Source organism: Oreochromis niloticus, linkage group LG2 (genome assembly GCF_001858045.2).
Source record: "Oreochromis niloticus isolate F11D_XX linkage group LG2, O_niloticus_UMD_NMBU, whole genome shotgun sequence".
In the NCBI taxonomy this organism is placed as follows: domain Eukaryota; kingdom Metazoa; phylum Chordata; class Actinopteri; order Cichliformes; family Cichlidae; genus Oreochromis; species Oreochromis niloticus.
Genome location: NC_031966.2, coordinates 24,221,620 through 24,241,233, shown reverse-complemented (window position 1 = coordinate 24,241,233; position 19,614 = coordinate 24,221,620). Strand labels below are relative to the sequence as shown.

Here is a 19,614-nt window from a genome sequence, read left to right as displayed (position 1 = left end):
CATCCTCATCAGTCACTCTGCTGGAGCGTTTGGCCTTCTCTGCCCTCCATGTTGATCAAACGGTGACGCACACCCCTGTGCTTTACTGGAAACCCACATCCTTCCCGTCAGATGGGACTAAACAAGGGGCGGGAGGTAAGAGGTCTGCAATTGTAAAGACAGATTAAACTTTGAATAACTCACTCCCTGACCAGTTGCCATGGTGACAAAGTCATCATGTCTTTCATTTACGATCCTCCTCAGGCAAATAAGTCTAGCCTGAAGTAGTTTGTAACGTTAGCAAGATCGCTGCACAGCCAGATAGTGTTTGCTGCTTCGCCTGGGGCCAGATTTGTCTAGGCAATATGGAAAAACATCAGGGTGAGCTGGAGGCACAGTCCCACAAGTGCTGACTAATTGAGCAGTTTGTTTTTGCTCATAATACAATCTGCACTTCAGCTCTCAAATGTGAGACATTTAAAGCAGTGAGGGGACTTAATAATAAGTGCTAAACAAATTCAGAAATCTCATTTGCTCTTTTATTTTGTCCATTTTAAGCAGTTTATGACAGCAGAAACTCGCTTCACCGCTGTTATCTGATAGCTACATTTATTTTTAGAGATTCATGCTTTGTGTTACAACAGTCCTTAGTATTTGCAGTGGTTCAAAGACTAATCAGAATCCGACTCATATGAGTAGCTAATAAAGAAAATACAGCACTGTGTAAAGGTTTTGAGCCACTCCCTCAATACTTCATATTTTGCTTCCAGTGAGCCAGATTTCATTTTTTTCCAGGTGTTTGACATCTTTCAAAGTTATGCTTTGAACATTGGCTGCTATTCCTTCATTTTCAGCCTGATCCCACTTGTTAAGCCACTTAACACAGACCTTTGACTCATTCGAGCATGAAAAACGTACCTAACCAAAAAAATGAATAAAGATTATTTCTATACATAACAGACAGATTAGCAAGGAAGCTTTTTTTTAAACTGTATCTTTAGGTTTGTCACAAAATCACATAATTTGTTCCCATATCTTTAGGTTAATCTTTGCTAAAGATCAAAGATAATACCATTTGACAAGCATAAATCAGTAATTTTACACCAGCAAGGTGATTCCCAGAGAGCTGTTAACTAAAATTGTGCCATATTTTGGCATGCTGTGCAATATGTCCTCAAAAGAAATTAGGGAAACAGTATCTGAAAGAAAATAGGACAAAATCCAACAAAAACCTGATACATGATCTGAGAGATACATATGAAGTAGTTACAAATGTGTTACCTGGAACAGTAAATGACACTGCTGACACTACGATGTGATCATACTTTGATACAGTATATATGTTTTCATATTTTACAGTATTCTGTTGGTAGAGTTACAGATAGTAAGACTTTTTCCAGTACAGACAGGAATTGAAAGCTTTTTTTTTGAAAAATCGCTGCATTACACCCCTCTGATCGCTTTCACCCCGACCTCTGGAATCTGAAGCCCTCTGTGTCTCATTTAGAGGACGGGGAGGGAGTGCAGACATGATCTGAGGTGGCTGGAAGACCTGTTTATTTTGTTAGCTGTGTGCGCTGATGTGAAGCTGTGTGTGTGTGTCTGTGTGAGTGAGTTTTGTGTCCTGACTTATCATTGGACCTTGACTATCAATCCAGATAATCTGTGGACACTGAAGTGAGGATTACTGAGGATTTGTTCTGAGAAAAGTGAGCCTTACTTGAAGTTGTATTGTCTTAGCCTTTCTGCAGTCACTACAATAGAGAAGACACTGTGTGCCGGTGCTACTTTTATCCATCTGTGCAATGAAAGCCAAAGAGGCAAGTCCTTCAAGGCTCCTAAAGCTTGAACGGGCAGAGAAAGAGTTAGATTTGTGTACCAAACTAAGTGAAGGGGGCGGGGGATGTTTTTTTAAAGAAAAAAAAGACGCAGGGGGTGTTTCTTGCCCCTCTCTCCCTTTTTTCTGTCCCTGCTGGTCTCCTTGGTCACACACATGCACACATACTCCTCAGAAACACACACACACACACACACACACACAAAACCACTGACAAGGGCTCAGTCCTGCTATGGCCACCACTACCACAGAGGAAAGCTCTCCAGTCCCGACCACTGTAGCACCCCAGCAGCCTGACTTGGAAGACAGCCTAAAACCCAACTCTGAGGCAGAAGCTGAGCTGGGCGAGACCCAGTGTGACAGAGAGGAAAAAGAGGATGAGGAACATGAAGAAGTGGGAAGAAGCTGTGATTCGGAGCAGGAGAATACAAAAGGGAAGAGTTTGGACCCAGAGTGGGTGGAGGAGAGATTCAGGATCGATAGGAAGAAGCTGGAGACCATGTTGTATGGTGAGTTAAATGCGATGATCAATTTTTAAGGATGGAGCTGTCAGCGCTATGTGCCTGAACTTCAGGGCTTTCTTATCGACTTCATTCTCACAGTCTGCCTTGAACTCTACAACATCTGAATTTTGTGTTATTTTGATACCTATCCTATCCTGTGCTCCTCATTGACCTTGTTACCTGACCCTGTGCGCCTGTGGGGCCCTCCAGCCGCCTGTGCCCTTGTTGTCGCCATCAGTAACTGCCATCCACTAAACCCCTGTTGCTGCATCATTGTGATTTATGACCTGCAATTGCTTATGCATTCGCAGGTCCTTTTGGCTATTATCATTCCCGTCTGTGAAGCTGAGGTAACTGCCTCTGTTAGTTATAGCTGCTTGGTGGGTTTATGACAAATGCCTCCCCTGTGTCACCGGGGAAACTCTTTCTGACAGCGTGCCACTGCTGTAGACACAAGCTGATGTTTGCGCTTGATGGGAAAGTGCTTCAGCTCTGATAACTGCGGCTTGGTTTTTAATGCGTGCGCAGCTGGGACTTCTGCTTTCACTGCTGTTTGAGCAGCCTCAATCAGGCAGTAAACATCCCATCTCAACCCTTTAGGTAATAATCTGTCACACCGTATTCAGGCCTTCACACTGATTTTTGTACACCCCCCTCCCTCCCCTTGGTTTTGTACTTTAAAACTTTTTTTTCTTTTTGTTTGGGTAAAGTGGGAGGTATTTGCGTCAGCAAATGCCATTGATGTGATTAGTTGTCTCCAGGCTAATTTGTGGCTGCCTTTCCTAACCACCACCTTTTGCTCCACCCCACACTGTTTTCTTCTCATTCCTCAGCTCTGGCCAGCGTAACCCGTAGTGATAAAAGGAGGGGGTTGAAGGCGTTCCTGGGGCTCCCCCTGAACCCTGTAAATGTCACCATGGAGCAATGGCCTTTTAAAATTGTTTATGTTCCCAGCAACCTCTTGTTCCACTGGCTTGACAAATTTCAGCCAAGTCAACATTGAAATGCAGACTTTGTGTTCACATGCGTCATATTGAACATTGCGCGGCGACCAATACAACCTGACAAATCGCTCTGCGGGGTTTTATTAGGGGTTTATTTTATCTTTATCTGCCTCATTTTTAACATGCCTACTGTCTTTCAGCTCCAAAGCATGAGGGTGTTGAGACGGGAGAGGAGTTTTTTGAGAGAGTAAGTGGCTCTCCACACATTCAAACACTTTATTCCTAAACCAAACAACTAATAATATTTGGCTGTTTTCCTTTGTAAAAACCACTGACAGTGTAATCACTAGTGTTTTAAAGCCTCATGGTTAAATTTATCTTTGACCAGTGAAAACATCCCTGCTGCAGTTTTATTACTTGTTGGATGCTCTTCATTCAGTGATTACAGATTTTATGGAGGTGATAATTGGAGGTGGAGGCAGCTTTGTATCCTAAGATCTGCTGTGTTCTCTGAATGTGTGTGTTCTCATTGTAACTGTTACGATTTGCCTGTGTGTATCTTTCCTGCATAGAGTGATAGCAGCTTCTTTGTTTCTCACGCTCTTCTATTGTCCGTGCTTTCACAGGTAATGAGAGAAACTAACACTCAGGTGAAATGGCCATCCAAACTGAAGATAGGAGCCAAGTCAAAGAAAGGTGGCAAATTCTTCATGTTCCGTTCACACCAAAATCAGTGCTCTTTGTTTTGTGCTTTTCCCACAGCTTTGTGTGTGTGTTTGTTAACAGAGATTTATCATTTTCCATCTATTGTTTCCACCTAGATCCACACGTGAAGGTGGAAGGGAAGAGAGCTAATGTCCTGGAAGCCAAAAGGAAGATACTAGAAGTGTTGGAAACCAGGGTGAGGTTGCTGGTGCTTCATATTTACAATGTCAAGAATCCATAGAGGAATGCAAGCTTATAATAAAAGTAGTTTTATGTTTTGTTTTTTTTTATGTTAAAGCCAGTATTGAACTGAAATCTGCTCAAATAACCAGCGTTTATATAAAACCAGGTAAACAAGGTGACTCTAAAAATGGACGTGGCCTATACGGAGCATTCTCATGTGATTGGAAAAGGCGGAGGGAATATCAAAAAAGTGATGGAGGTCACATCCTGTCATATTCATTTCCCTGACTCCAACCGTCACAATGCTACTGGAGAGAAAAGCAACCAAGTGGGTGGCATTTTAATTCCACTAACCGCTGCCACTATGACAGGAAACTGAAAACAAATTCGTTTACATGCTATTTATTTATGAATTATCAGGTGTCCATCGCTGGGCCCGTAGAAGGCGTAGAGGAAGCCAGGAGGAGGATAAGAGTGAGTTGTCAATGTGTAATTTGAGCAAACTGCACAGAATAGATTGTTATTTATCTCAACACTCAATATTTTCACTCCTGTCAGACGCAAAGATCAATAGAGTGATTAAGAGGATGGCTGACACAAAAAGGACAGGTATATCTGTCAAAGCACTGCCTGTCTTGTCTCTGTCTTTGTTTCTCTCCCACCTCTTCATTATCCCTCCCTTCTGTGTCTCCTTCTCATCGAACCCTTACCTTTCTTATCCCAGGACCTCCAGCCGCTATCCTTGACCTTTGACTTGCCAGTGAGTCTTGTGCCGCAGGCGCTGCCAGATCCAGGTTCACCACTTATCCAGCAGGTAGTACAGACTCTGGGGGTCAGTGTGAGCTTCAGGGCCATGCCACCCCAGCCTCAAACCCAGCCGCCCTTTTATGGAAGCTGCTGCACCGTCTGGGGTCTGCAGGGCAACGCAGATGTTGTCAAGGTTAGCATTAAAGATTAAGGAGACTACTGGGTAATGAGGTTTAAGTATCATGTCGTGACTATATATATCATAACCTCACAGAAGGCGACCTGCATCTTGATGGACCTCCTGGTGGGAGCAGAGGTTGCAGGCGGTATAGTCAGCAGCCAGCTGGACGTCACCTCCCAGCAGCACCTATTCCTGCTGGGACAGAATGGCGCTCACTTCCTGAGCGTTATGCACCAGACCCAGACCCAGATCATCCTACCGGACCTCAGCGCCCCTCAGAGTCCTCCCTCGCTGCTCATTCAGGGCAGCCCTGATGGGGTTTGTCTGGCTCGGCAGCAGCTCATGGTACAGCAGGGCTGTTTATTTTGTGTGTGCATAATTGCTAAAAAACAATGCTGAGAAAACTTTGCTGCTTTTAATGTTTGATACTTTTGCAATCTGTGTGATGTTTGCATATTTGTGTACACAATAGGACTGTCTGCCTGTGTGTTTGATGTTTGACATGCGTGAAGATGGGGAGGCCGATCCTTGTAAGCTGGCTCAGATGATGCAAAACCTTGGAGTCTTCATTAGCGTCAAGCCCAAAGTAAAACAGACCAGCAAGGTACATTTTACCTCGCGGCTCTGATGCTTATTGTTTGAGACACAACTGAAAAAAAAAAAATGCTAATTAGATTGTTTAATTGGCTGTCAGTCCCACCTTTTCAGGCACTAATCCAGGACTGCACTGTAGAGTTTGTGATTGTTTATTTCTTAGGCTTTGTATTGATAAAAACCTGCCCTGAAATATTTCTTTGATTTTGAATGCAAATTATTCTCCCTGTAGTTTTCTGCTGAGTTGAGTACTGATCTAAAAATCTGTGTTGGTTTATAATTGTCAGTCAGTTGTGGTGAAAGGTCTGGAAAGGAATATTTCCTGCCTCTATGAGGCCCGCTGTCTGCTCCTGGGGCTGGATTCCTCTGAGACTGTTAAGATAGCTGAAATGACCCCTGGCTCTCTGCTACCTAGCAGTGGGCTGACCAGCTACTGGCTCAATATGTTGCTGCAGCAGCTTCGCCTGTCTGAACAGGGTGAGAGCATTAACACGTGATTTGTTTTTGCAATCAGAATAATTCTTTTTTAAAGTTTTCTGCTTCATACTGATTCATTCATATCACCCTTCTTCTTGCTGATCAGGCTCCGTGACTGTTCCTGCTACAGAGATGCCAAACAGTACAAAGCCACGCCCCTCACCTCCACCAGGCCTCACCTCTCCCACTGAGGAGGCTAGGACAGGGCCGAAGGGAACAGATGGTCGACCTCTGGAGAAGGTGTTTCACTGTTAATGTTCAAAATGACAAAACACAATGTGAAATTCTTCTGAAAAGTTCCAATTGTCTTTTTCAGATTCTGGAAAATGAGGACCAGTTTGGTCAGCATGAGAGCTCTGAGGTTGTGGCGATGTCATCGTCTGAGACGTGTGACGCTTTGAAGAGCAGCATCAGCAGGATCGGACTGAATGGTCGGAGGGGGAGCCTTCAGGGTCCTGAAATTGCCAAGGTTTTCAGCCAGGGCAGGCGCCATTCAACAGGGCAGGTGTTAACATACAGGTGAGCGTTTTGCAGGTACACACACCTACTCTCTGATGACTCTTCATAATCTTTAAAGTCTTAACTTCCGGAAAATTCTCAGTCTTTTGTTGTTGTTTATACTTGCTCCGACTTTGGTTTCTGTTTGTTTTGATATAAATCAGCTCTACAGAGCGTGCAGTTTTAATGATGCAGCTCACATTTAACACACTCTATATTTAAACTGCACGATGACACTTTGAAATCCTCCCGTAGAACTGCTGCAGCCAGGTGAAAGACAGAGTTAATAAGAACTCAAAGATTGCACAGAGCCATCACATTTTCACCTAACCTTGCTTTACCATCTGTGTGTGCGTGCGTGTGCGTGTTCCTCCTGACTGTGCCAGATTGCTGAACGCAGACACTGAGGGGGGGAGGAGTGAGCGGAGGAACAGCCTGAGGAGAGATGTGACTCTAGCTCAAAATGTTCGCGCTGACTCATTCAAGGCTGAGGTGAGAAAAACAGGAGCTGCAGGTCTCTTCCTTGCTTGTTTCTTCACAAAGTTATGCACAGAGTCTGTGGCAGACATTTTGGTCATGGATAATGCTCAGTGGACAGATAATCACATCTCTGTAGGACAGTGGATGAGCGAACGCTGAAAATGTCACGTTAAACTGAAAACGGGAAGATCGTTTTCTTTGTCACGGTCTATTATCTATCGATTTGCAGTTTGATTTTGAAAATTGAGTTCTTTGTTTGTTTGTCTCCCCTCTTATTTTTCCCCCCATCTCACATTCGCAAAGGTTATGCAAAGAAGGATTAACAAGTTTACTGCCACGGCAGCAGGACGTGTTTTCTTATGCAAGTGTTTGTTCCTGCTGTAAATTAGGTTCCCGCTATCCTCCTATCTCTCAGTAACCAAAGAAAAAAATTCAATTTCATGCATTATTTACCTACTCCATTTCCTGTTTGTACTTTGTAGGATTATGACTATGAAAAGAAGAAACTGCTGGCAACCAGAGGTTAGTCCTCCTAAATGTTTAATATTTCTTCCTGTCTTGCTGCGGTTTCAGAAATGTTCTGCAACAATGATTAGCACTGCTAAGCAAGCATTCCTTCTTTTTTATTGATTCACAGTTGCTGCGCTGCAGATAGTTGCACGAAAATAGATTTTGGTGAACTATATTGTTGTTTTGCTCATCAGCACACTTTTTTGTTTTGTTTTTGGAGCTGAACGGGAGCAGGAATAATTTAGTTTTGCTGTTAACAATCACATGTTTTGCTCACATCATTGCTGGAAAAATACTTAATGTCAGTGGATTAAGCCAGATGAAGTAGGCTTTTAAGTTTATTCAAGCATGCTATAGGGGAAACACATTAATATCCCAAGCAGAAGTAGGGATTTGATAAAGGGGTCCCATTTCCGCAGTGCTCACTGCCAAGACAACTGATGAAGGGGGCCTGTTTATGGGCTGCAGTGTGCCAAAGTTATAATAGAGTAGCACTGGCACTCCCACTTAATTCACCAGGGGTAGATACACAATGCAGACAACCCGCGCACACATGCATCCAGGAACTGTGCGTGCGCTCTCATACACAAGCGTGCGTGGACACACACGTAGCATCCCTCACGCAGAATGAGAGATACTGAAGAGATCTGCAGCCAAATGGTACCAAATTCCCTCAGTGTTCCTTTATGGGATTATGAATTAGCAGTTTGAATGGGCCATCTGCCTCACAGCCATTAAGACACCCGTATGCCAAGATATGAATGGGACATTTACGCCACAAATACACACAAAGACACCCGAATGAAAACCTACAAGTAATAATCCTGTTGATATTGCACTCTTTATGGAGTACTGTTGCAGTTTTTATCACACATTCACACATGGAAGAGGCCCAGGGTCACTTGTTTGTCGATTGAGTGCGTATGCCAGTCTAAGTCTTAGCGCTCTGAGTTTTATTAAGTATGCCACATGCTGGCAAGAGAAGTAACACTGTTCGTGATTCATTATTTAACACATGAACCCAGCCTGCTCACATCAGAGTACCAAAGAAGACGTGGAAAACCTGTAAAGCATTTTTATGATAGACAGACTGCGGATATGAGTATTGATGCTTGCTGCAAAATCCATTTATGTGAATTTAAAGCTGTAAAGCTTTCTAAAAGTGTTTCCTTATTCACTTCTTTTGCCACAGCACTACAGTCAGACTTTCCGCATTGAACATGCAAAGTCACATTTTCTAACTCTGTGTTTATGTGTATTTATGTTAGCCATGCAGAGGAAGCCTATAGTCACAGAGGTCCGCACGCCCACAGACACGTGGAGTGGCCTTGGCTTCTCCAAGTCTATGCCAGCCGAGGCCGTAAAAGAGCTTCGCAACATCAGCAGACGCAACTACAAACCCTACCTGAGCACCGGTAATAACCAGCAACAGGTACAGATGAGCCTACTGCTTACTTAAAAGCTGAAAAAATGGTCTCACAGATTAACATTTTGAGTTTTCGTACAAAGTTATAGGTAGAGTTCATGATTTATAGCTACAGCTACTTTTGTTGGACTGAATTCAGTCGAAGGTTTTACTGCAGTGCAGCGAAACAAGCGCTGCCGCGGTGGCCCTCTAACACAGTCTCATTTATTGGTATTGCCCCCTAACAGTCTCGAGCATTTATCTCACTGTGTGGTAAGCACTGCCAATTTGTACGCTCAATTACCTGGCGTCTGATACCATCGGTGTGGTCAACACAGGCACTCCTTGGCGACCTGTTTACCTGAGCTGGTTCAGCTCATCTCCCCTGCTCTTTTAAAGCCTTTTGAATAGCTGCTCTCTGACTGCCCACTGGCCATTGATGTAGAAGCAGACTCACTTAGGATAATGAAAGCAAGAGGCATTTCTCCAATGAGTTCAATTTTCCTCTGAGACCCAGGCAACTGGGAGGAAGCATTTGCTATGCCCGCTGCATTGATAAATTCGAGTGAAGGACTTTTACTGTCACAGATCAGCCCACAGTGGCAAATAAGCTGGTTTAGAGACACGCTAAATGGATTTGGCTAAATCCTTGGATCTACAGGCATTAGAAAGTTTATGGCCACTTGCAGCTATTTGTCTCTGGGACAGAAACAGGGGAGAGATGACAGTAGGGGATGGTGGCAAAATTACACGATCACGCTATTGTGCAAAACGCTGTCGGAAGAAAGCAACATTAGCCTGTATAAGGGGACTTATTATAGATTCCCATATTTTCAGTTTGGATATGAGAACAGCAGCAACATCCACCTGGTTTTCAAACCTGTCAGAGAAAGTGTCAGAGCAATACAAGAAAAAAAAAAACAGACAGTGGATGAACTGAGGGGCTGCACCAAGACCCAGTAAAAGATAAATAAGGAATATCTTTAACCTTGCATCATGCAAAGTTAATAGAGTCCAAGAGCAAAAATAGGTCCACTTTAATGCTGTTACTATTTCCCTTTATCTCCTTCTAGTCTTGGGCTGCTCAGACAGGAAAGGTGGCTAATGGAAGCGACTCTGAGAACTGGAGGGACAGACGTGGATCCACATCTTCATCCCAGCCCATCTGTTCCTCTTCTTCCTCATCCTCATCTTCCCCATCCTCACCTCTGACTACTTTCTCCTCATCGTCTTCTTTTCCTGCGTTTGCCTCCTCAATGAACCGCACCAGAAGCGACAAGCCCTGTAAGTCTGACCTCTGTGCACTCAGCTAAACAGAGATCACCTGCTCCCTGCTACGTTTAACCTTTTCCTCTAAACTTTGACCTCTGGTGTTCAGCGGAGAGCTTTGCGAGCAACGGCAGCAGCTACTTCGAAAGTGTGTGCTCACAGAGGAGGGGGTCGACCTGCAGTCAGCGGAGCCCCAGCCCCCACTTGACAGATGACCTGGCCGAGCTGCTCGGTCAACTGGGCCTGCTCAAATACATCGATGTGTTTGAACAGCAAGAGGTAAACTCACACAGAGAGTCGCACTTGATCATTTTGTGAAATCACTCTTTTTTTTCCATCAGCTTGCAAACACAAGCCGAAAGAGTTAATGCATTATAAATGAGCATCATGATGCAACTTCGGTCTGCACTCCTCTAGATCGACTATCAGACATTCCTCACTCTGTCTGATGAAGATCTGAAGGAAGTGGGTGTATCTACCTTTGGAGCCAGGCGCAAGATGTTATTAGCAATCTCAGGTGAATCTCGGAAGCCTCATCCGGGATTTATGCCGTATCCGCTTCTCTCTCTGTTTTGGCAGTAGCTGTGCTCATCTCCTCTTGTAAAATTGATTATTTTTCCTCTGATACAGAACTGAACAAAAGCAAGAGGAGGCTCTCGGATACACCTGCTGTGAAGCCTGGCTACCTGGAAGGTGGTGCTAGTGGTAGACTTCCACGAATCATGGATGTGGAAGCTGCAGCTCAGAGTAACCGCTGGTGAGGGGAGACGGCAAATATGTGGAGATATTCTAAGATTTCTAAGATCTAAGATTTTCTATTCTGAAAATATACAACAATGATGATGCCAGTACAAAAGTCTTACCTGCTCATTTACTACAAAGGGAGAGGTGCGAGATCATCCTGATAAACTGCAAAAATTATGTAAAATATTTAAACACGGTGCCTTTCTTCTACAGCGTAACCCAAAGTTTTTTTTTATATAATAATTCAAGACAAGGAGGCTTTCCATACAGAACTCAGTTATGACAAGAAACGAACTACACAAAGCACACAGGAGAAAATGTTGATTTTTTTTTTTTTGTCATAAAGTGCCTTTCTTATGCAAACTCTATATTTTGACCATATTAACCATAATCTTTATGCAACTGTAACATTTACACAAGAAAAAATTCCATGTCATAGTGATGATAATTAAAAGGTTGCTGTAAAAGACTGTTTTCTTTTATGAGAGTGAAAAAATAGTGAATGATATATTAAAAACAAACAAACAACACGTCTATGGCCGGACTCAGTTAAGTGTTCAACGCCTTAAATTGGTAACCTCCTATGTCATCTGTGGAAATGTGTGACGCAAGTAAAAACTGGGAGCAAACCACAAGAGGGCACTAGTGTCACACACAGTCTTCTTTTCACAAATTCACGTCACATTTGTGCTGCATGGAAAATAATGTAATTTGTTTCAAAGTGACAGCAGCATCACAGCTCCTGCTGGACAAGGTGGGGTTTAGTTTTGAAATATACAGGGCCTAGTATCAGATAAGAAAAATGAATTAGAAACCATAAATACATTTATTTGTTTGAGGGTAATATAAAACTCCTATTATAGTGGCTTGCATGCGTCTTCTGACTTCTCGACAAAGAGTTTCAATTCGTTTTATCACTACCACTACTCCCTAGAATGAAGCCAGTGCAGCCACTTTTTGTTACCTGTTTATATTATTTGCAGAAGGCTGCATGCAGCAAAATACGTGCCATGAGGGAGAGGACACTGACAGAAATGTGCAAATTTGGAATAGCAGTGCTGGTTATCACATGGAATTGAATGGGCCAAGATAGCTCCACTGGAGGGCATGAGGGGGTCTGATCTGTCTCAAGGCTCGACAAGCTGGTTGGTACAGTGGCAGCCAAGCATGAAAGAGAGCGTGAGTGGAAGTGGTGGGCTGTGACAGATTAGGGAGAGATGATCCCTACTTATTACAATGTGTCTGCCAATTACATAGGCAGGCTTTAGACCGGTGATCCTCAAATCTGGTCCTCGGGCTCTGGAGGGCTGCTGAATTTCTGTCCTGTCAGGTAGTTAGTTGCAGTCCCCTGGGGTTGTGAGCGTAAATTGGTCCTTGATCACACAGCTAGAATGAAAACAACCTGGGAAAAAATGAGCAGTGCTCTCATTCCTGAGGACTTTGGAGATCCACTTTGACTTTTAACATGTAAAGTGGCAATCTTGACATATGGCCCAGTTAAATATGTAAAATGAAGGTATGAGTGACTCCAATTGCAGCTTGCCCATTTTAGAGAAGTCTGGTTTAGTACTGGACTTAGCTTGTCGATATTAATAACATGTAGTATACCCTGCAGCTATTAAATGGAAGCCCATGGATTTAACTGACGAGGGAACCTGATACCAACAAACAATCTAATTATTTCACTATGAATGCATTCAAACATCACCACATCTTTTACTGAGCCACAAGCATCTCATCAATTAAACTACATGCATGACGCTACATACAGTGAGCTTCCTGTCATATTTTCCCCAGTGGGAAACTCCAAAACTGTGCAAATCACCTTTAAAACTACCAGTCTTTATTGTTACCAACACATACAGCATACACATACATGGCAAAAGATGGTGACATATTAACCTGCGCTTGAGCCATGATGACAGCCTTACCTGTTTTCTTCAAAGCCATTAGATAAAGACAGAATTTAGAAATGCATCTGTGCTGCACTAGTGAGTTTTATAAAGTGGAGCAAATCCACATGTAGGACATTGTCTCCAAATGTGGGATGAGGGAAGAAAAATGCCGTGCAGTCCTACATAAATGATGACCCCTTGTCACTGTGGATCAGTCACATGGCCATTTACTGAATACATCTCGTGTGAATGTATGTATAAGGGAAGCAGTTTTGGAAAATATGCTTTGTTACATTCTTGCCAAGTGTTAAATAACAATCTTTCAACTTCAATTTGATGCAAGCATCTTAATAAAAACTCACAAATTCACTAACACAAAAACTACATAAAGAAACAAAGTATAGGTATAACATTATGTGTCGGACAAGATCCTGACTTAAAGAAATTCTGTTTTTTTGCTTTAACACTTTAACTCCACCCAGCAGCTCGATTTCCATACGTTAACTGCAGCCAACTGCATAAAGCCCCACTTGTGGCAATCACCAGTCTCTATGGAGACCCTGGGTGGATACGAGGATCCACCCAACAGGAAAAGTCATTTGGGGATAATAAAGAAGCAGCCAATAGAGAAACGAAACAGAGCAGTGAAGTGCCCTGAGGATAGAATGCAACCAAGCTTTCCCTTTTCTGAGATGAAGACAGAGCTCGCTACAAGAGGAGTGAGTTTCAGTGGGAAAGCAGAAGAAAACAGAAACAATAATGAGGCAGCATGTGAGTGGCTGAATGTGAGCCGTGGTGTGCAGTGCACCACGTTAGCTGAAGTTACTAAACAACCTTCCGTGTATTCAAAATATCCATCATATTCCTGAACCCAGTGATACTTTGTCTGATTACTCCTTTCAGTAAAATGGCACCTGCACGAGTTGGAGTTCTGCTGCAGGTGGCTGGACGAACCCATGCTGTGACAAAAATTTCATAACAAAGATGCAAAAAGACAACTCGGTAGACCGAGATGTCTTCAAGCAAAAGCACAGGGTGAGAGGAAAGATGAGGAAAACAAACCAATGTCACCTTAATTCTGAATAAACAAACCATTCACGTGTATTTCCTCTTGAAACCTCACTCTGAATAACAGAAATTAAACACTTTATGTGACTGCTCTAAAGAAGAAGAGATGTTTTGCTGAAACTGTAAGGTCTTTCTCCTGAAGATAGACAAGCATGGCCTCGGTGCCACAGATGCTTAAGTAGATACGTTCCTACTTATGACTATATTTAAAGGTTACCTTGGGGACCTTATCAAGGAGAGGAATCCCTGCACACAGGCTAGCTGTTTTGCATTTATGTGAATAAATGAGCTATTATAATTCTATTTTTAATAGGAATTTGAGCAAAATATATTTTCCCAAACACGTTTTCTTTATGATTTGATAGGCTGTGTTATCACTAAATATTATTAAGGATCCAATGAAAGGAATAGCTGAGAGCCATATAGCACTGCAACTAGGAATATAGGCGGATACAGCAGAGACACAAGAAGCAGACATTTTCTTTCCAACTTTTCTCATGTAGCCTGATGACAGCAGAAGACGCACGAGCCAGGGTCCCAGAATCGGGTGATTATACACCCTCCACAGCTTCCAGCATAATTTGATGCACATAGTTAAACCCATTGTCTATTCTGTGTGACAGAGAGTGCTGTGAACTGCTGAATAGGCTTTTTCAAGCCAGAAGATTCAGTTGTCCTTTTAGCTTCTGATTGTTGGTACAATGTGTTTTCAAAGTGCTGCGCAGGCTGTTTCAAGCCAGTGGGGTCAGCTGTCCCATTAGCCACTGATATTACAAAAACACTCATTAAGCTTTTATGTTCTTATGGGCACCGCTAGCTTTGTGATTCTCCTCTCTCAAAGGCAAGTGATAAGAGTATTTTCTGCAGCTACCATTTATGTCTGCTTCTAACAGGGACGATGCTTTCTCAAGGTTGGAAAAGGTCAGTATTGATGGAGGGCTTTGATTGTAATACTGCAGCGAAATCCGGGCTTCAGAAAAAAAATAAAAGCAAAAAATCTTATGCAAATGTGTTTGTGGTTTCAAAGAGAGGCAAGAGATGTGATTTTATTCATCACTTTTTTTTTATCACGATTTGGTGAAATAAGATGAAACACATGACGCCCGGCCTAAAAAGTTTCATCACGGGGGAACAAGAGACACATGGACGCAGACCTGTAAGGTTCAAAAGACACCCAAAGTGCCACTTTACTTAAATTCTCAAAGTTACAAATAAAAGTTCACGTAGTTGACATGGTGAAGATTTCAATTTCAAATCACTGAACATATCCAACGCTTTGACGCACAACTGAGCCTCTTCTTCTGCATGACTTCATGTGTCCTCCCAGCTCAGGAGCAGCTTAGTGTCCATGCGCAGTCAAAAATCCTCAGCAGCCCTATTGACCAATTAGTAGAAGAATAGCTGGCTGAGAACCAACCGATTTGGACCGTAGGTTTCGCAGTTTGCTTTTCTTAACTGCTATCACACTTTGCAATGCAACTTCCTACCTCCTGAGATTGGGAGAAGAACCAAAAAGACACTAGACAGCATCAACATAGCAACAAAGTATTGTAGCAGCCAAATAGGCATCACTTTCTGTTTGAGATGCATAGAGCTAGACCTGGCCAGGTAAATCTCTCTTTTATAGAAACACGATGAGAAACATGCAACAACAACGACAATACATCATTAATCTCATTGTTTCCTGGGCTTCCTGGAACATTCAAGATCAACAAATATTTTACAATCCTCCTTAAAACAACAGAGAGAGAGTGAGAGAGAGAGGGAGAAGGAGCATCTCAGAGCCTTAAACTGTGGCAGCAATTTGCAGAAACATCATTGAACACCGGAAGGAGCCCGACGGTGGGACACAGAATATGAGAATGAGCCGCTGATGGAGCAACAGGGAAGGTAGTCCATAGCCTGGCCTCCCTTCAGGAAACATATTTACATCCAATACATCAGCTAACATATCTGGGCTCATAGACTGACCAGAGATTCTGATATGGACATACAGTGATAGGAGAAAGAGAGAACGACTGAAAGAAGATGGAACGAGTGACAGAGATAATAGAGTCCCTGTTAGAAGGTGTTTAAGATCACAGGTTTGGGGGAACGTGGAGGCAGAAAGTGGACAGCTCGAGCAGAATTCTAAAAGGGGCTTGACAGTTGTTGAAATCTAATAGTCTCTCTGTTTTCTGTCTGAGGACAGAGTGAAACGCTTGAAAATGAAGAGGTCAGATGAGGTTCACTGAAGAGAGAGATTTGGATGAGGGACAGAGATTGCAGTAGCAGGTTGAGGGGCCAGGAGATGGACTGCTGCCAAGATAACTGGAGGAAGAGACATTGGAATGGCTTTAGATCTGTGCTGAGTTAACGGAGTTTCCTGGTCAGCTGATGGCAAAGGAAAATGGAGCGGAGCTACCAAACGTAGCCGATTTCGTCATCCTTGTCCTCTTCCTCGTCGTCCTCGATGGTCCCTCGGGGATGGATGCGGCCCCGTCTCTTCTTCTGCCGGCTCCGACCGGTCTGTGATGGCTCCTCTTCTTGATCGTCGAGGAGTATGACCGCACCACCACTGCCAAAATCCCCCGATGTCTCCTGATCCTCATCTGTAGAGAGATGACCAAAAAAACATAATAAACTGACTACACAGATATCCCCAGATTAACATTAAATATGATATATTAATGATTTCCCAGATTATAAATTCTTTGCCAGTGGGCTCCCTCAAACTTGAAAGCCCACTGGAAGTAACCCTTGCAGCACTTTTCTGAACTGAGAGGTTTCTGTCATATTTCAGGCCTGCTTATATAACAAAATTACTGGGTTTGCTTCGGCAGTTAGCAAGGGTGGTCTATGCTTCTGCAGCTACCTTTGGAAAAACCCGGAAACTATGCTAATGGTCATCAAACCACATCTTTATTGATATATACAGAGGTGTCAAGACTTATTAGAGGGTACAGGAGGTCATGATGCAAAACAAAACATTCAGTATAACACTTCACACCCAAATACCTTCAGAACTAATTCCACTCCCATTAGCTCCAGCCTTATTTTGTTTTGCACTAATTGCTAATGTTAGCAATTAGCCTGCGTGTAAACTCTTGAAATAGGGCACAGAATCAGAGTAGGCCATCATGAGCTAACTCTTTGCCTAACCAATACATTCTTTTCAGGGGAGTAAATAATCTACTAGAAAAAATACATAAAAAAAATAACTTGTGCCTTCTGTTAATTTACCCAACAAACAACATGCGGCTACAGGGAGCTGATTATACTGGATGGTTTTAGTGGTGTTTGGTTAATGGGAGACTAATGCTGAATCCAGTGGAGCTACAGTGTGAACAGGAGTCATTATCAGCTTCTGCCTCAAGCATTTTTTTTGAAGCTCGGACCTCGAAATTAGTCTGTGTTCAAAACAGCCTATTTACACCTGGGTACAACTGCGCTGTGGTTGAGTGGCTCTTACGCTGTTAAAATCAGTTTCAAGCTATTGAGTGGAGAGCTGCTGCATTGCTACCTGTTTGTTCTACGCAGGCCAGAATGGGAGAACTCCAGGCAACCCCTGCCTGAGGCCACTCAGCCAGAGCTAGATGAGCTTGTTAGAAAAGAGACAAAGGGCTGGTGCTGTCTATGCGTGTGCATGTGTGCATGGAGGCTGGACGGACATCAATACTGGAACCTGCATTTACTGGTTTTCGACTAGACTGGCATCCGTGCGAGGTGCAATCTGCCAGTGAGTTGGCTGTTTGATTGGTAATCAGTATGTCTGCCTGGATTCTTTCCTCCTAATTATTGTTCTTTTTTCCACAGTGCAATTGATTTGCAGCAAAGTGCTTTTATTGGCTTTTTGACCATTTCATTTGAATTTCCATGGCTGGCTTGTTAGCTATCACTATAACATGTCAAAGAACTTAATCTTGTATATTCTTTGTCAAAATATAATGTCAGGCAGTAGTTTATTTGTTTATTCTCCCCTGTGAGGTACGCCTCAGCACTGCTTCAAATTCATATTCATAACAGATCTTTTGACATTGCTCCCTGCTGACAAGTGTGACAAATTTTCTGTCTTGACTTGCAAGATGCTGGTGTTTTATCAGAGGTACACGAGCAGGATATCAGAGGCAGATAGAATCAGGCATATTAGAAACAGCTGAATTGGCTCCAGAGGCATGCCTAATGTTATCTATTTCCTAAATGATAACTGATCCGTAGATACCAGTACAGATAGAGACACACGGGGAGAATTACTGAGCAAAGAAAGAGAACAAAGTTGCAGCTGCAGTGCTCTCTGTGTTTCAGTGTTGTAAAGAAGAGATCGGCAGCCTTTCTAATTTGTAGAAGATTACAAATGAAACAAAAAAGACAGATGTTCAAGCAGACAATGTGGATCAAAGCACTAACACAGAAAGAAGGTCAGAGACATGGAGAAATAACAGAGAAATAAAGCTACTGTTTTTCTGTAGCAAACTGAAGAATATCTACATGTGTGGCTTGGTCTTACCACAGTTGGGGTTGCCTTGTTTTCTAGAGCCAGCTATCTCGTTGCCATATTTGTCCACACACCAACACTGGCCAGTGCTGCCGTGACACTGAGTTGGTTTGAAGTAGCCCTCATCAGTACAACGGGGAATGTAAGTGCCTGGAGACGAGCAAAGAGAAGCAGGAGGAAATGAGAAGGGATGACGAAAAGTCACAGAAAGTTATAGAAAGCTGCTGGAAAGGATTAAACAGACAAAAATTAAAAATAAAATCTGAGCAGATAATGCGAACTCTGCTCAGCAGAGGTTACATGTACACGTCCTCAAGTTGCAGCAAAAGTTCTTGTGTATTCACACAGGGAGGGAGATCAACAATCAATTACTGCTGTGAAGGTTGCAGACAGGAACCATACATTCTGCTTAAGGAAAAGCAGTCGCTTTCGATAACACACATCCACAAACGCACACACCTATTTTCTCTTACCTTCATTTGACCCTGTCCCAGCTCATTTTTCAAGCTGTTTTGTAGTGAGCTGAAACACTACACGATCTGCTCAATGGGTACAGATGACATGTGTACAAAGTGCCTGGATGTGCTTTATAGTGCTGGTGCAATATCTCCTTTTTTCCCCTACTCGAAACTATTTATTAAAAGAAATCCAACTGCCATTTCACTCTGCGGTCGTGAGTTTTCCTCCAAGGGCATTCAAAGGAGTGAGCAACTGACAGCTGCCACTTCAGACTGACCTATGAGGCTCTTTCTTCGACTCTGACTCTGGATCCTGCTCTTCTCAGTTTGACAAGGCAGTCCTACAACAACAGAAGAAAGTCAGTATCATTAAATTGAAAACTGAAACAGCCCTAGTTATATCTTAGCTTATAGTTAATAGTCACCCAAATCTGTTTCCCTCCACTAAAAGCTTAGTGACATCTTATATTGGAGACATCCTCCTTTGCTATCAGGCTCTATACCCATTATCCTTACATTCACTACTGATTTACAGTCTTTGAATGACCCGACTATTAATTAAAAACATGTTTTTATTAGTAGTCCGTTACTAACATTTAGTTTATTTCATTATATCAGAACTACTGTAACTGGTCTTAAATGAGGTAACGCAGGCAACTCATA

The 19,614-nt window shown here is 42.9% G+C and overlaps 2 protein-coding genes across 4 annotated transcripts in view; one reads left to right on the top strand and one right to left on the bottom strand.

Annotated features, from left to right (window-relative positions):
* Nucleotides 1-1,939: 1,939 nt before the first annotated feature.
* bicc2 (bicaudal C homolog 2) lies at nt 1,940-11,523 on the top strand. The gene is made up of 19 exons (XM_005467660.4): nt 1,940-2,325; nt 3,464-3,510; nt 3,890-3,959; nt 4,085-4,164; nt 4,318-4,479; nt 4,572-4,625; nt 4,876-5,091; nt 5,173-5,424; nt 5,552-5,683; nt 5,961-6,150; nt 6,257-6,390; nt 6,467-6,669; nt 7,035-7,140; nt 7,611-7,650; nt 8,907-9,070; nt 10,117-10,327; nt 10,422-10,591; nt 10,730-10,829; nt 10,943-11,523. The coding sequence occupies exons 1-19, from the start codon at nt 2,049-2,051 to the stop codon at nt 11,071-11,073; spliced, it is 2,739 nt and encodes a 912-aa protein (XP_005467717.1). The 5' UTR covers nt 1,940-2,048; the 3' UTR covers nt 11,074-11,523.
* Nucleotides 11,524-15,176: 3,653 nt separating this feature from the next.
* The window catches only part of spock1 (SPARC (osteonectin), cwcv and kazal like domains proteoglycan 1), a 107,725-nt gene continuing 103,287 nt past the window's right edge, over nt 15,177-19,614 (bottom strand). For all 3 annotated transcript variants that reach the window (XM_005467659.4, XM_005467658.4, XM_005467657.3), the window contains 3 exons: nt 19,230-19,292; nt 18,506-18,643; nt 15,177-16,610 (listed from right to left, as the gene is read on the bottom strand). In XM_005467659.4, the coding sequence (XP_005467716.1) occupies nt 16,420-16,610; nt 18,506-18,643; nt 19,230-19,292 (392 nt within the window). In that variant the 3' untranslated portion in view covers nt 15,177-16,419. The remainder of the gene's footprint in view (nt 16,611-18,505; nt 18,644-19,229; nt 19,293-19,614) is intronic.